The sequence below is a fragment of the Varroa destructor genome, unplaced genomic scaffold, assembly GCF_002443255.2.
Source record: "Varroa destructor unplaced genomic scaffold, Vdes_3.0 BEIS01000007.1, whole genome shotgun sequence".
Lineage (NCBI taxonomy): Eukaryota > Metazoa > Arthropoda > Arachnida > Mesostigmata > Varroidae > Varroa > Varroa destructor.
Window position 1 is genome coordinate 28,662,093 of NW_019211460.1, and position 18,288 is coordinate 28,680,380.

An 18,288-nucleotide genomic window follows, 5' to 3' on the forward strand; every position below is an offset into this window, starting at 1 on the left:
CACGTTTCGTTGCCAGGTGCTATTTTTTGTTCCTTAGTAGGACTTGTCAAAAAAAGAGGTTGGCAATTTAGCCTTCTTGAGAGGAGCACATGGCGAAGGAAGGCTGTGGTGCAAATTTATATTTAGCTTAGTAACTACTGAAGGTTGCAGACATAAAACAGGAAACAGTTTTTTGCGCTGAACATATGTTGAAACGAAAACTTCAGTGCTCAAATGTTCTTATTAAATCACGTAGCGAATCGTAATTAGGTTTGTATATTTGTATGTTCGTACAATTTCTATGTGTCTACTACTTTTAACTAATTGGTACAGGTAAAAGCATAGAATAACTAATAGACGTTTCTCCTTCCCCTTTGTTTTTGTACTGAGCATGCCCTACAAAGCCTATTAATTAATATTTAATGACTGGAAGTTCGAGCTGGAGATCTGGAATGCTTTTTTTTTTTTCAATTATGGATTCTAATTGACAAACAACATCGCAGAACGAAATGTCTGCTACGTGTTACGGACTAGTTTGTGCATCGGCTTGTTTCGTTTGACTATATCGTCATCATTCGTTGATCATTTAAATTACAGGAGTTTCAACGTGTTCAAACTGAACGAATTGTCTGGCGAACAGGCGCTCCGCTACCTTTCTTTCGATCTTCTCAATCGGTACGGTCTCGTCCACAAGTTCAAGATGTCCAGCCTCTTCCTAGAAAATTTCCTCACCTCTATAGAGGCCGGCTATAAAAAGTACAACAATCCTTATCACAACAATATGCACGCAGCCGATGTGACACAGACTGTACACTTTATGCTCTGTAGAGCTGGCGTCGCGGTAAGTACCTGCTTTCTCTTAGTTCGTTGACTGTTAATCGTACTTCAATTTTTGTCATTCATGTCTTTTCAAACCTGTTTAAAACAAACATTTTTGCTTGATAATGATCGAGAGAGGCAGTTATATTGATCACAAATATAACAATCGGGATGATCATGAAATTAGAGCACTTACCCGGAACGATAGTTTCAAGTCATCTGTACGAAATCGATCAAAGCTGCTGGAAGAGATGCCAGTAGACTTCAGCTCGTCAACGAAAAACTCGAAAGAGGAATATTCTTTTGATTTGTAAAAAAAAAAAGAGCTGTCTTTAGAAAAGGACTCAGTGAAAAATTGAAAAGAGCAGCCTGTCTCACCTACATCTTCCATCTTGGTAAGCGACATTTTCGATAAACACTTGGTCGCCTCTCAGGTATTCTGGAGCAGAACTTTATTGCCGTCACGCTAATTTCCGGAAGTTTTTATTTTCCTATGACAGCTAACTGTACGGAAATAAGAGCTGCGTGAGTAGTTCGAGAGCAAAGATATTTCCCGAGAAGTACCTGTGTGCTCCTGCTGCAGCCGAGTTGATGCACGGAAGGAACCTGCAGTTCGAGCTGATAGTTTTCCTTCTGTCCTTTCGAGAACATATAGGTGGGCCACCTGTACAATGTGAGATAATCCATTTGAAGACATAGCAAAACCTGATATAGGGATTTCTTATGACAATAGTCAGCTAGTCTATTTGGCCAACTTTCGTCTCGGTTAACAAATATGGGAAAAGACACACCGAACTGGCGAGTCTCCAGCCAGACTGACTTTCTTTCTAAGCTCAAAATTTTCTAATAAAAATTGGTCTTACTATAAATATGAAATGTTACAAACAGCTAGAAGATTTCCTACTTCAAATGTATCTTAAAAAAAAATAATGAGACGTTACTATAGTTATAATGTAAAGAATTCATTGCAACAACTAACATTATTTGGTCATTTATGATTCAGTAGATAACTCAAATAAATATAATGTAAAATAAATATAAAAAGAAATAAAGCTAAAAATTTCAAGTTTTGCGCCCGGTACTGCCGTTGGCCTTTTCATCAAACGGTGGCTCCCAGCACCAAACTAAGTGTGTCAATGGCCGGGTTCGAACCTATCCCACTGCGTGTTTCTTACGTTTAGCGGCCAACCACGCTATTACCCACTACGGGAATTTACCCAACTAACTAAGCAAGAGATAGCTTTCTTGCTAGTCGCGATGTAAAGTGAGAATGTTCTCTGCTGAATAAACTGGCTTGTTTAAGAAAATAATTTTATCATGCAATTATTACATCCATAATATATTATTTTATTTGATGACTCTACAAAACGGTTGTGAGAGAGTTATGTGGTATTAAATGCGAACGGAGTGAAAGCAGAGTTAATTTAATAGCTAAAATCGTTGTAAAGAAAGCGACGAAGGGGGCCTATCGTTATGACGATTTATCAGCAATAGTTTTTCTGTTAAGAAGTGAATCGTCACTGTGTGTACGGGATTGATAAACATAATTACTTAGTTTGCGTGTTATCAAATTTTTCCAACACAAGGAGCCCTAGTGGTTTTTTTAACGGTACTCTCGTTATTATTTTAAAAACAGGACTTCCGTTCAAATTTACATACTATCCCTTATTCTTTGCTTGAACGCAGGTATTCATCCATTTTACGACTAAGTTTGCGTAGATCTACAACTTGGGATACACTTCGTTTTAAGAAAAATTATTTTTGATAAAAAAATATTTCATCCGCCTTTGGCCATGAGTTGCAAAGCATACGATGGTTGGCTTCCGGCTAAGATGGCTAGAAACGAATCTAAAGGTGGTGCATATCCTTGCTACGCTCTAACAGCACCTATTGGGATTTACTAAGTAAGAGACGAAAGCTAAAGAGATTATCGTCAAAAAATGGCAAAAAAACGCGCTGGAGAAAACTGCGACTCAACTGAATCGAAGGGATAAGGTGGTAAAAAGTTGCTTTCCAAGTCGACATGAAACGAAAAATGAACGAAACAAATATTTTTCTCAAAAAGCTCAAAGTACGCTTATTGTTTCTCACATCCTATGGAACTGTATAAAAATTTTCTTCTAGGAAAACGAGCGAATATAATAAGTATATTTTATTTTAACAGACCTTACTATTATTATTACTTAGGCTATCGCTGCCATTTTTGGTTTGATTAAAATCGAAGCCATGGTTCGATTCGAAATGTTCTATTTTCTTCTTTAGATCACCGATCATCATCACGATTGTATCGGCTGTGCTGATTATGATAAGCTCGGGGGAAGGGTGCAGTGTGCCGAAGCGTAAAACCGAGATATAATACATTCGACTTGATTCCTCTTCAGGCTTGTTTCAAACAGCTCCCGTGACCTGATATAATTTCTTCTTTACTGAGTGCTTTCATTTTGAGCTGTTTTTGTCTGAACCGTTTGTTTATATAACAATGGCTTTGTTGCGGTCAGGAAGAACCGATCAGGGATAAATACGGCAGGGAAGCGCTGTCCTAAAGCTTTTCTTCGTTTAATGAAGAGTTACGCTCCCTAATTTTTGTCCAATTGTCAAATTCGGTGGATCAACTTAAGCTAAGTCAGGCGAGAATCCAATTACAACGGTGTATTAGATACTTCGGGCCATTCTACGAACACGAATAATACAATGGAGCAGCTTATATAAACGCAAGAATATAGCTTTAATTAAATGGAACAGCTGGTTTGAGCTGCGCAAACCACGATATTCCTTTAAATAAAAAAGAGGGGGAGTTGATTAAACCCAACGTGCCGCGACGGATCTAATGAGAGATTAACACAAAACAGCACTATATTTATGTACGTCAAATAATACGTTAAAAGCTTTCTAAAGTTCCCTTCAAAAGAATACGGTATTTCGTTATTTAACGATTAGAAATTAACTCTCTAGAGTATCTACAAGTGTCTTCAAAATATCTCATGGATCCCATCTAAACTTGTCACATACGTTTCATATCTGCTGACTCGCAATCAGATATACGCGCTAAAGAAAGGCCCCGCTTCCACAAGTGTACGTAAAGGCTGGCCAGCGACATCAGCCTGGCATTTGTTGTCCCAGGGGTGTCAGCCAGTACAATTAAGTTCGGCTTTTGACATTGCGTACGACCGAATTGTTATTGACATTGAAAGACATAGAGAAGGGAGTTAGCATGAAGAGGCTCGACCGCGAATTCGGGTTATTGAAGAACGCCTCTGTAAAATGTGCTCTGATGCCCTGAGGGCACTGGGTCTTTAGTGGACGTTCGTAGTCTCACATCAAAACGTCGCCGAGCAAAGCGTCCACTAACAGCGGCAAATCGAACGCTGTTCCTTTTTTACTTTCGGACCGTTCGCTGAAAGTGGTAGTTTCAGCAATGACAACCACAACGAATGTAAGGATGACAAGAACGTCACCTATTGCGACAACAATAGCTGCGATAATTATATGTTATTTCCTTCTCCAAATTTGTCGCGTTATACCGCTGTGTCTGCACGAGTATTAGCGAGTAAGCTTCTTAAAATTTAAATGGGTGTCATTAAGTTTCGACTCGATCGTTGCCGCACTTGCCTACGGAGGGACCTTCTCCTTCAACAAATCCCTTCTGGCACCAGAGATGAGGACCTGTTCTGTGTATATGAATAAATAAAACTAACGCGCTTTAATGACGCCACCGCTACCTATGCACACATTCGGCGCATGTATGTATCATAATATGACACATTTGAGCTTTGGTAAAGGAACTAAATTTAATGTGACAGGCTTCAAAGAATTTATAGATTTTCAAGGCAGCAAATCCTCATTGTCAAGGAAGACATTGTTTAAATTATCCATGGAAAACGGAAGCTTGTTTATCTCAAACTGTTCGGACGATGATCAAGTGTAGCCCCGTGAATAACATTGTTTGGCACTGGTGAAGTTCTTCATCAGGCATGTACGTCGTAGAAGAGGGCAAATTATGTGACGTTTTTCATTCAGCATTACACGGATGGTCGAGGTTATTCTATTATGAGATTTCAAGATATTTACGATGCAACTGGTGTTTGTATTTAAATGTGTAACCAAAGTTAGAACCTCCTACCTGATGATGAAGGCAGTTCTTGACTTAAAACCCACCGAAATTATTCGCTGTGTTCTCCGCTCGTCCTTCGTCAGCCCTTTATCCCAGCTACAACGTAGCCTAATTCGAAGTTATTCTGATTGCTAAATGCCATCGAACGGACGAATGCCATCCAGTTGTCCGAAGAGAGCGACACCCCCAGGGTTGCGCGCTTCCTCCACCGACGGTTCGTTTTCTCACAATTGGAACAGCTTAGGCAAAAGTCACACTACAGCTGCCAGCTGAACCAAAATCAAGAGCCGCCGTCATCATCTACCCCCGTCAACTGCTGTGAAAACAGACTCACAAAACTGAGGAAAAAGGCAAAAGATGGAGATGGATTTTTGGAAGAAGTGAACTTTCGTTGTAAACGGGTAAATTTCCATAGCAGGGCCGCACGAATTAAATTTTGAGAATCCAATAGAGGTAGTAATGGCTAGCAGTAAAAAAATCGACGATTAGAAGTGCCGTTCGCTACACGAATTGCTGCGTACTGCAGACAAAATGATTTTTTGAAATGTTCTTACCTAAGACTGCGTCCTCTGCAAGAACGTCTCAAGCTTTATCAATACGCAAATAAAGTAGACATTTTTTTTTTTTTTTTAAGAAAAAAAGACTCTTTGAAATAGCAACAAAAGATAAACTAGCATACGACGTGTTCCTAATATAGCCCTGCTGTCTGTTGCCCCACAATCATAATATAACGAAATTTTCTAGCGGATTTACAAGTATGGGCAGGGTTAAAAAAGAAAGTGAGAATTATGTAAGCGGAAGTAAGCTGCAATTTTAAAAAGACGCTACTCTACCAGAATACCATTTTAAGTGGACAAGTTATCTCAAGTCGTTGCTTATTCAAGTCCGATTGGTGAAGAACCTATTTTCACAACAGGCTCGGTATACACCTATAGCCTAAGACACCATATGTGTCTTGTGGTACTGTTATTATAGATAACTATATATAGAGATTTTTTTCAATTACTGTCCGATTGGTCGAGTGAGGCCTCGACATGGGCTGAATAATAGAAGCGGCCGACGATCATAAATACCCAAGCCCTATGGCGTCTGTATTCAGAAAAATCGACTGCTATGTAATTAGCTAAGTGACTTAACTAGCAAATTCAGTGAAGCCAACAGATGTTAGGATGCTTCTAGCTTTTTGCTCAATTACCAAGTGCCCTGTTGGGGTCTTCTACAACACCGGATATAGGACATCAGATATGGGAGCTTGCTCTATAAGAAGTTATTTTTTCAAAGTTCAAAGTAAAAAACAAATACGCTGTACATATGCGTCGTAATTTTTATCGTCTTAGAATCGATCGCACAGCTTAAATAACACCAATCGTACTAGAAGTGGAAACTAATAGTACGAACATGATCCCCTATCTATCCCCCAAAAATCGAACATGAATCCATCACGGAGAGTTAACGAATTTGATTATAGCTTTCACATTATACGTAACACCCACTATGATGCGACTGCTGCCGATTCCTGATGGGCGGTCATTGTGAAAATTCTTCTCGATAGCGCGGGTTTTGGGGTCATTCGACTAGGAACAATAATTGATTTTCTAAATAGGTATTTTATGTTCTACGTTTTGGGCATTTTTTTTTCTGTTTTCGATATCTAAGCTCTCGTAATCTTATTCCCGTAATAACTTAGTAACGTATTTTTCTTCGAATCATAGGGACACATTGTGGTCTAAGTTCAAACCCGTGCATAGGCACGCTTCGTTTCGCGCTGGAAGCCAGCTATCTGATGGAATGCTTAACGGCGATACCGGACGTAAAAACTCGAGATATAGTTAAAGACCGCCGCAATTTTCTGTGAGAAGTACACGTATAAGTAGAACCAATACATACTGTTTGGAATAAGTATATTATGAAGTGATCTACTGCATCGAATAGGAAAGCATGCACTTAATTCACATACGATAGGATAGACATACTCCACGCACCCTCAATTATTTGTTGCATCAGAAGTGATTTTGTAAACGGCCCCATGTAGCAGTTTGACAAACAGACCACTACACAAAAACGGACTTGGAACCGAACTCTCGTGCAATGTTGTTTGTCGGCTTGGGAACGGCCCATAAAATATACATAGATTGGTCGGTATATATCTCACTAATTGACGTACCAAATATCCTTAATCAAATATTCAGGTACAAGCGGGACTTCCGCGGCTACAAGCCCCCACGCCTGACTCGAGATTCTCGGGACTGGATTGAGACAATCTTGGTATATCGCTTGGAATCAATTGTTATATATTATATTATGGTACAGTCGCCGGCAAAACACCACTCTTGCAGCCGAAAGGAGTCTTTTCGATGATTGGTATTCTAAACAATTCGACACTTTGATCCACTTTAAGTTGAAAACTGTTGGCTCCGTCGCCTACTGCAGAGCTAAAAGTAGCAGCGGAAGCAGTCCTCCTATACCCATTATTCCATAATCCATCATTGTATTTGTCAAGTGTATATATAGTTAGTTCAATGCATTACCTCTCGGCTAGCTGCTATCCCATCTCTTGTAGATTCAAACACACCGAGCAATGCCTCAGCCAACTGAAGCTCCTGACTTAGCCTAATCAAATGCGTGCAGTTTCGATTCTTCGTTGGTAAATCCTTTCTTATACCCTTTTTATAGCCGCGTGCATCGGATCTATCCGCCCAGGTCCGCTCCCGCCGCCAGATCCTTAATCACACGCACAGGTCCCTCTTCCATAGTTATCTATCGTGTCGGTAAAGTGGGCGAACCATTGACAATCCTACGCCATGTATTCAAACGCGCATTCGCCTATTCCGTAAGCTCCGTTTCGTATGCACGGAGCTCTGCCTGCCCGTTTTCAGTAAGGACTGACCACCTTAAAAAGGTACTAAATATCTGGACAACAAGTAATAGCACGCGATTTGGCAGATCGAGCAGAAGGCATCCTAGCATATTGCGCCGAAAGGTCTTTATCGCGAAAAGTTATGTGACTGGTAGCTTGTCGTGGGTTTAGTGGTCGTGGCTCTAGCAGATCATCTAGCAGGAGAATTACATGCGCGAGACAAGTATGCAGAGATTCTCCATAGTTTTATGTTAGTTTTCATTTAATAACCACTGCTACAGGCAATTGTCAGTAGGCAGAAATGTCTTCAGGAACCTGGAGCATTTCAGTACTCAATTATTTGGAAGAATGGAAAATGCAATCCGCCAGAAGACTAGCACGTCAGAGCAGGGGCTGATTAAAAGAGGCTTAAGTGACCTCGAGGTAACCATATAAGACTTGTTCGCTTCTATGAATCTCCGTAGGGATTCAGTTTGACAACCGTCGGTCAGGAGAAAGCCTATTTTAGGATCTGTGCTAATTAATCACACCTGGCATGCATTCATTCATGGCTGGTGATGTTCGAAAGCAACAACTAAGTGAGACGGGTCAAACATTAAAGCTCTCGAGCTTGCTTTCATCAATCGGATGGACAAACGCAGCAGTAGTCGATTTACGGCCGAAAATTACTCTAGTAAACAGCACAGGGGTTCGAACCTTTTTCTACGTACACATGAGGCACATAAGGACGTAATCAGATATAATATATGCTGCTTTGCTGACTATGTACAAATAAAATATTTACAATCTTCAATCAGGCAGTAAATGTCTTCCTGTTGTACTCATTTATACTAGGTAAAAAATGAGAATCACGCAACTATGCTTATAATCAATGACATTTTATTAGCATGTGATGAAAATAGCAGCAAGCGTCCTGCGCACGCCCCTGTATGCTTCATGTATACGTATGACGCTTACGTGGATTGAACAAGCACGGTCCTCACCTGATACGAAACATGCCCATATTAAGATTCATTAGAGAATTACATTCATATGAATCAGTCACAGAACTTATATAAACGTTCCTTGAAAAGTAACTTTGAAAACTGTGCTGCAATATCATCAACTATGTATCTACCCTGGAAACGAAATGGTTAGCATAATGAATATTGACTTTTCAAAAAGGAAGGTTCTACATTTTTGACAATGTTCACTTACCTTGCTGGCTACGCTGTACTAGCTTTCGTCATCCTTCATGAAAGTTCTGCCCTGTTCTGGGCACGTTCTATAAACAAAGCCTCTTGTAGATGGTTTGCGGAATCGATTGTGTCTCTGTTAAACTAGTGTATAGATTATAGAGATCGGCATGACAATGTATCGTTTAGCATTCAGTAGCGCGTTAGTAATAGATATATCGTATCGTTTTTATTTAACGTATTCTGTCAGCCTGGTCGACAAGCTTAAGCCAGCGAAGTAACATTCAACAATCGCTCGTCAAATCAGCGTTTTTCTGCCAATGATAAATAGGCGGATGAAAGTGTCGCAGTATCATTTCGTTGTGGAAGAAAGGCTGTGTGGGAAAGGCGAAGGGAGGCCTCGAGTAAAATATAGGTCTTTCCTAGAAATAAGGTCTGCTATTAGTTCGTCTAGCCGGAGCTGCGATTCATCGAGGTGTTACGTGTTTGTCGACATACCATTGGCTTATATCGTTGCGCGTATCAATCGCCCGGCAAAAGTACTTAATGAACGCGGCAGGCAACACGTACCTTGAAACAATCTGGTACCTCTAAATCAAGCCTGGTCAGAATGTGATCAGTAACCCATTTCCGGTTTTTGGTATTCAACAGTGTAAGCAATGCTTTTGACATCCGATCGGCGGAGATCCGAATGGCTGCGGTCCTTCACACATAATCGCTGACTCATTTCGAAAAATTTTGGACGACCAATACTTTCGTTTATCCAGCATAAACGTCACATCAATCACAAAATACATTGAATTCAGGGTAGACCTTTATATATGGCTAGTCGTTTAATGATGCTGGAGATATTAATTGAAAACGCGTCAAAGAATGTCCCTAGTCTGCTACGAGAACCGCCTCACGCTACACTATATTAAATACTTTTACGGCCGTTGAACAGAAGTTTCTATTTACATCTGCTTCGCCCATTATCAATTACCGCACTTATTTTTTTTACTTAATACAAATAATATATTGCTAAAACTTCAATTTCTTTGTAAAATAGGGTTAAGTATTTACTCCATCATGCGCCGAACACCGGCTTACTTGCCACTGTTTGATCCCATGGCAAGACTTCAAACTTGACCTATCCATAATTGTTAATGCGAACTAACCTATCGGAATATGTGGTAAATATAATTGTGGTATAATGTATTTTTATTTATGCATCATCTGACATTATCAAAGAACGATTGATGGTCATCTAATTTAGGCCTTTTGAAGAAATTGAAAAATGCTACGGCGCTATAGTGTGTCGCGCATTTATCACAATGTGCTAGACAGGCGATATCGTTAATAAATTGACTTTGGCAGCGAAAGATAATTGTTAATGCGAAGGGATTTACTACATCGATTATCACGATGTTGGCGTATTAGAAAGGGGACTTTGCATAAAGCCTTTGCAATGGAGGTTCGAACAAGGCTCCAGGTGGCTCTCATTACTAAACAGAGCACGACGACTGAGACAAGGAATATGGTTGGCATTCAAATAAGAAGCCCGAAGTTAACAACAACAGTGAAGGATCGCAGGCAGTGAACGCAGCTGTACTCGCGTACATGCTTTCAGACATCGATTACTCGACCGGCCAGAGAAGTTTACGAATTTACTAAGTGGGGGAGTACATCGGTATCGAGTGGGGTTAGTTGCCAGAAGCAATGAGTGGTTCCCCTTACTGCTGCGTATAAATGTACGTATGCCGTGTGCAAGGGAAAACGAGTGTTTACTAAGTAGACTAATTGTGAAATAGATACATGCAAGAAAGAGCAACGTAGATACTCATTTAGGTAAAGTAAAGGTACGAGCCAGGAATAATCACAACAATGATTTAGGCAATTTAGGCTGATTCTTCAATACTGCTTTGTTACGTGGGAATATCGCAAAACATGGTATGATCCATTTAGTTGGTAGCTTTGTTTCCTCTCGCAGTTCCCTGTTCGCTAGCTCCATGATTAAATTTTATACGTTTTGCTTCATTAATTAAGTGTTGGCGAAGTAGATTATAAAATTAATGCGTATCATCCCTAGACGAGAATGCAATCCCGTTTATAGCTTGCCAGGTACCTTACGATAAGTCTGTTCTTGCCTAAGGAACCTCGCTTCACTAAGCCTAACTTTGGTCGGATCTTGCCAAGACACGAGATTGCCCTTCCCTTTTCAAGTAGACCCCCTTTAGCACTCTGAAGAAAGATAACCATCAAGATTGCCGTAGAACATCGCAGTATTTTAATACTCATTGTCTATATGCTCTACCGTACCCACTGCTTTGAAGAAGGGGCGTAAATTGAGTGGCTAAGTACGTTGCTATGGTAACCATAACTAACAAGCATACTAGCGCGCTGCTTTAAATGACAGCGCTTCCAAAACGGTAAAACAATGTATGGGGGAAATAAGTAGTTATTATCGAGCATGATAACTGTTTGTAAGACAATCTGTAGGTTATAATGCTCTACCTAAATAGGAACGATTTGGTTAGGTGGCAGCTTTTTTTGCTAAAGACTAGTAGAGGTTATTCGAACCAGTTTCGTAGGTGACGGTTAAGATCGGAGAGAGATTGATGACGGTGGAGGTGAAACACCACATTACCCCCGGCTGTACCGCTACCAGCCGCCTCGGAATTAAAGTCTAACTACTGTTAGTACCACTGCTGTGCCTATTAAGTCAAATGAAAAGATGACACACAATATATATAACGCCACCATTGAAGTCGAACGCCGCAATCCTGCCAGATGTACCATTGTAGACTGTGTCTGTTACTATCTAACATCTTTAGATGTTAGATAGATCAATGGCATCGTGGCCCTCGCTTAATAAAAATCTCGTAATAATGAAAGTAGTCGCAATACCTATTGTGTCCCTGTAATAGCTTCATGGGCGACCTATTTGCCCGCTAATCTTACTGGTCTAAATTTGAATCCGCTAATGCGCATCCGAAGCTAACGGCAGGGCTGGACTCAAAATATTTAGTAATAGCTATGATAATATACAATTCGGTGTAATACTTAATGGCTCTGGATGTCTGGACTCTGACAGAAAACGATATGGATATGAACAAAAACAATTAGAGCTCAAAGAAATTCACGGAACGCGAAACTCTGAGAGAAGCGCCAAAGACAGGACGTGGCAACGAACTAAATTGATCTATCAATACACATTAAAGCTGTGCCAATATGAAAGTACATAGCTTTTTGACATTTGTTCAGTCGGAAGAAGGGGTTTGACGAGGGTGACTCGATAGTGGGGAACGCTTATTAGCAGACGTTATTGAACAAGAGATGGCGATGCAGCAATCCATATGAAAGCAATAATAGTTTGGAAGAAAAATGCAAGCGGAAGAATTGAGTGCTTTGATACAATGTGCTAGGAAACAGGTGAAACCTAATCGTAATTAGGTCCATAAAAAAGAAGGTGCATGTCGAAAATGATCATTTTCGACCTAATTTCTTTTAATCCATTCGGCTTCCTTTGATCCTAATCCTTATACATAATGTAATCGCTGGTGATGAGGCTCTGATTACTGGCGTAGGATACAAACGAGCTTGACCTAACTGCAAAGTAAACAGAAACTGAAATTTACACCGACCATTTAACATAAAATGTATTTTACATTAGACCGTTTTTGTATTCTGATTCCGTTTTATGATGACGATTATTATTATTGCAGAACTGGCTAACAGACCTGGAGATTTTCGCGACTATATTTGCGGCAATTATCCACGACTACGAACATACCGGCACAACGAATAATTTTCACGTCATGTCCCGCTCCGAGACGGCACTCATCTACAATGATCGCTCAGTCCTGGAAAACCACCACATCTCCTCATCGTTCCGAGTCATGCAGCACGACGATTGCAATATTTTAGCAAACCTCAGCCGGGACGAGTACAGGTATATTCATTGCGGTATAGTAGCTAACCTATTGTGACCAACGGCACGTAGAAAACGATACATATGTATATATGTGCAGTACGTACCCTGACTTCTCGGCATTCGCGCTAGATTTGTTAAATCGATTAGTGGGTCGTGAGATAAGACTTATTACAGTGCACACTAGCAAATATCCAAAAGTGCAGTTCATTGTTAAAACGGTTACGAACTCGTAGTAACAAGGGCAAAAGTAAGGCTGTTGCAAACATTCTTCACTACAGATGCATTGGAGTTCGCCATGACGGCGAAGGACGAAATTATCCATCATTTTGTTTAGTTTTGATTAAAAATAGTGATGCTAAACTGCTGTAAGTTAAAATTTTTATCTTACATTTGCGAGGTAATCGAAGAATCTAGCCCAAGCCCTTTTAGCCGAAGACTGCTATTTGGCCAATGTTAAGCATTACTAGAATAGTGTACCATGCTACCATTTCCTTGTTTAGACGATTGTTCTGCAGCTACTATTCTTTTTATTACTTGAACAATCAATAAAACCTTATCAATAAAGCATTTATTAAAAAATAAAATACGGGTCACAATATGAGGGTCTTAGCTGTACTGCGTATTGCCGTTAAACAATAGGAGCCAGTTTGTGCGTGAAACACTGGCAACTTGAAAAAAGAGACTCATTTTAATTTACTTCCATTGGCAATGTCTGTGAAATTAAACTCCTAAATTACTCATTCGTACGGGTCACACTGGAACATGAGTTTGCCACTCAAATATATCGTTCTATCAATATTACATTTCATTGCCCTCAATGCTGACCGGTTTCGCAACAAAACGCTTATGAACAGCAAAACCCGATCTCATAAGGCTAGAAAAAGAATAATAACCTTACTTATATATATATATATATATATATGACTAAATTGAGCTAGGACACTCTTCTTTATGACAGTTATTACGGGAGATTAGCACACTGTAAATAAAGACCTTTATATGCAAAAGGGGCTTAGAATAGTGCTTTAATTAGCGAATCAAATCAATCTGTTACAGTGTCTACAAATATGTAACGTTCTTTCTTGCACCAAATGGCTAGTTCGAGAGTTAACGAGAAATATAGCTTTATATTTCTTGACTAGCTAAAATTTACCCCTCCCTTTCACTCGACTCAAAGAACACACTCAGTTCGCCGGCTTGATAATCCTTTTACTGAGATGTAGACCCTCTCATCAGATGTAGCTCTTCCGTTGTCAAAGAGGACTCTTCATTTCCGAGTATGTGCAAATGTTTGTGGGTGTATGGTAAAAAAAAAACGCATGAACTAATTAGCTGGTGAAGTGCATAGAATACCGGTTTGAGCCCTGAATCTTGACTGTCTTCCTTTTTTGTGTACAACATAAATTGAATTAAAACTTGAGCATAGAGGCTATTCCTTTTCGTCCTCCATGCCAGTTCTCCAATAATAGATAATAGAAATTCGAAATACGGAGGAGTAATACAGGATAGAAGTCAAGCCAAGAAAGAGAAAGCCGACAGCAAAGGTAGGACTGCAGCTTATTATGAGGTCGAACGGGGCACGTCGATTTGTTGGAACAGGTTGCTTTATACGCATCGGCTTTTACATCGCCGACAACCTCAGGACTCATGGATTCTGCATGCTTAGGAGTGCTAAAAAGCCTTGAACGACAAATGAATATGCCCACTTGGAAACCGAAACTCTACTTAAGTAATTTTCGTCGGACGGGGAAATGAACTCAGTCGTTCATGTATACTGTCCTTTCATAAAAACCAAAATAACTATCTATGAACAAAACAGGCGACTATGCTCCCTTTGTCTCATACTTCCAGACCTGGTGCCACGAAGTTCGTGCGAAAAAACGATGCCAGTACCCACTATAGATCGCCCATACACATGGTTTCCGCTACGTGTAGTAATCCGCAGCACAACGACACGCTTAATACCCCGGGGGCTTCTACTAGATCTGGTGGGGCTGGCCTGGCCAAAGGGTAAGGGCACAAGTGTGAAGGGAATTATCGAGTGTCGACGCAGTGGCGCTGGAGTAAAAGCAACGAACGGAAAATTGCAAAAATCTGCACGAGACAGAGACTGCAGGAACAAAGAAGTGCGGCAATAGACATGCAAGCCTAAAGAACGTGACCCTACGCTTGAAAGGTGTCATTCAGAGCAGGTTTAAGGGGTCTGCTGCTTTGACCGCCAACCCTTGACTAGGACCGTTCTCTCTGAAAACGATAAGGTATTGAAACATCTACGCCAATCAATTTATGAACAAATGGCTGGCGTACGGTTGACTAACGGTTAACGGTTAAGTATCGCTTGCAAGAGACAAAATTTGCATTGGTCAATGAACGTTCGCTAAATATTCCTAAAGAAGACGCGAAGCATGCCAGAGACTTCGTAGGAAGATGGCGAATTTGAGAAATGATGAGAAAACGTTCTTTTTTTTTAGCTCGTCGGTAATAGCTGGACAACACAAGTCAACGGTGTTTCTTCGAAACACTATTAGCCCAATCGATATTGAACGTCGTTTCGTGGTACAAGAACTTTATCTAATTGTACCGAGCTTTTTAGGGATGAAAATAGCAGTGACTGCACGCTACAACTGAGGTAATTTCATTTGCTTTGCGGTTGCTCTACGCTAAGAAGTATTAAAACTCAACAGTCCTGTTCTACATACAGAAGACAATTTATGATAGTTAGATAAATCAGTTTCGAATCGCCGAGTTATGCTTTTGTCATATTTGCCACATAGAACTTGGATGTACAAAACACGGGATTGTTGTGTATGCTCATTCTATTCTTCTAGTATTCTGTGATACGTATTGGCTTTGTTGTACTTCGATTTATGATGACGGAATTATTTGTCGTACTGCATATTCCATATTGCCTCAATCCTTTGAAACATCTATTCCCAGTCGAAGTTCGCTTGATTACATAAAAATGAAATTTGCTTTACCAGTCATTCTCAGTGAGCCAGGGCAAATAACAATTGTACTTACTTATTAGTCTACATCCCCTCATCGTAATTTTGAACGGGCAAAGTTACGATATCAGTATATCGTAACTCCTGCACCGGCAAACCTTATCGTTAAAGGATGGTGATTTCACGGTATTGGTACGCGTCTATGTTAAAATCGCAGTTACGTACTCAGTAGCATAAGGGGATCCTCTGTGTTCATTTTTTCAAGTATTTGCTTTACGAGTTGTGCATGCCTAACAGAGCGAGTACGAAGTCTGGCTTTGATGTCGCTGCCATCTACTGAATTCGCGTGGCTGACGCCCAGAGACTCCACCTGCAGAAGTAAGTTTGCATTTAGCAAAAGGAGACAATCTTTAGTCGGAGTTGGGAACAGCTCCACCTGCGGTCACGACTCGCTGGTCTTTCCTGAAAGCTGTAAATGGTGGTGGAAGAAGCGGAGTCGGCAGCAGAGGGTTAGTCCGTTAGGTTCTAAAGGGCCGTCCAATTACGTTCTGACTGCAGATGGAGAATCGGGGAGTAGTCAGGAAAAGCGATTCTTCAGAAAATCCCCTCAAGGAAGCGCGTCACTCCGTAAAACGGGCTGTTGTATAGCAGCTGGAAAGAAGGACGAAGACAGCCTAGACCAAGGGTCACAAATTACTAAGGCAAGCGGGTTGGAGGCAGTCGTTCCTGCCGCACGCCTATTCGTCAGCCGGAACCAGCTACGGGGATCGCCCCCTCGCCCCCGTCTAGTGGCAGTGTTGCTTCACTCTTTGCTTTTAGCGTTGATTTCTAAGCTGCAATCTCACTTAATCTAGCAGGCTGCAAAAATTTCTACTAGAGCTGATTTAGCACTGCTGTCTGTTGCTACATCGGCAACACCCGCTGGTAGAAACCAATGGTGCGCTTGGCTGGTTTGTCGCTTTACGCTAGCTGCGTACATAAAATTCTCCTCGCTTTCAATTTTGCCAATTCTGAGGTGCTACATTATACGTAATAGCAACACTTTACTGATGGGAATACTTTCGACACAACTCTGTGTAAAAAGTACGTTAGTAACTATTTTTTGAACACGAATTACTATATACAGTAAACAAGAAACGACAGGTTTACGTCCGACTACAGAAAAAAGCTGCCTAATTCTCCACGAGCGTATGCACAATAACACGCACCTTTGCACTGTGAGTTTTTGTATGATACCGATGCAAGAGTTTTAGGCATTGGCCTTTGTCCTAAGCCCTATTCGACCTATTGAGGGGGCTATGTTCTTTTCTCAGTGAAAGACAAGCTGTCTGCAAACACCCCACCGTATATATATGTACATTGTGTGTTTAAGTTTTCTCTTGCCCATTGGATGCAGTGCGTCCTATGCACCCCGCGGTCGCTGTCAGTGGTTTCGCTCAATTCCATCACATCTCTCGCCTGGCTGGTTTTTACTTATTGGTGCTTCTAGCTAGCGGCTTACCCCAGCCGGTCTTCGGAACTTAGCGTAAAGGGAATCACTCATTTTTGTTTGCGTGGGGGCCCTTCCTTCCCAACTTGCCTTTCTTCCCTTAGCTAGCTTTCACCCTTCGGGAACGCGCCTCCCGCGCGCTTCTCTATATTTAACAAGGTAGGTGTAACTATACTATCTAACAAGTACGGCGTTCTGCCTGCTCCTCTGCTTGTTTATGTTGGTGTGATCTCGTCGACTGTGAGTGATGCCAACGACAATCAGCCAGGAACATTATGTGCAGGCCGAGCCAGCAGCCCGCACAGTCCCTCGATGCCGGTGAGTTTCGCTGTAAGAGCTGACGCGCGTAACACATGTCCTAAAACCTTCACCTGATTGTTTTCCTAGAAAATCGCTGCCATTGGTAAGCAAATGGCAGATTTTCCTCCGGCCAACGCGCTGACGAGCCATCGTATAAAGGTTTTCTTGCGGCGGTTCACTCGTATTTGTTCGGATCTTCGTTGTCCCTTGTGATAGTGAAGCAAGCATACACATATTCAGGGATGCAAACAAAAGCTACTTTTCAGGCATATTCATATTAACTAGAAGCGAATCATCTATTTGTCATAATAGAAATCCAATCACTACAATAAGTAGTCCCCTTATTTGTGACGTGCAATGACGTTGGGAAGCATACTTTCGGTACGGTAGTAGCATGCAGCTTGTTAGACATTGTTGGACGGACCCATAAAAAATATCAAAGTAGCAACAGTATACAATGTACTATAACCAAGCGTGAAGAATGTGGTCCGCTATTCGCACGTAGTGCCATTGGGACATTGAAGTTGCCCTGCTCCCGTATGGGAAAAATGCCACAGAGCAACGACTGCTCGCCAAGTGTACAGATAGGATGCATAGTGTGAGATGAGCGTCTGAAACATTTGTCGTGTTACAATGTCTGCCTACCATTGATGGCAACGACCTAGACTGCGGACCGCTTACCACCTACTGACCTGCTTGC

At 41.1% G+C, this 18,288-nt stretch overlaps 1 protein-coding gene across 4 annotated transcripts in view; it reads left to right on the forward strand.

Annotated features, from left to right (window-relative positions):
- LOC111254741 (uncharacterized) overlaps positions 1 to 18,288 on the forward strand; it is a 288,233-nt gene that overhangs the window by 255,040 nt on the left and 14,905 nt on the right. For 3 of the 4 annotated variants that reach the window (XM_086975229.1, XM_086975228.1, XM_086975227.1), the window contains 3 exons: positions 577 to 820; positions 12,646 to 12,872; positions 17,553 to 17,606. In XM_086975229.1, the coding sequence (XP_086831355.1) occupies positions 577 to 820; positions 12,646 to 12,872; positions 17,553 to 17,606 (525 nt within the window). The remainder of the gene's footprint in view (positions 1 to 576; positions 821 to 12,645; positions 12,873 to 17,552; positions 17,607 to 18,288) is intronic. The other variant, XM_086975230.1, reaches the window with a different exon arrangement.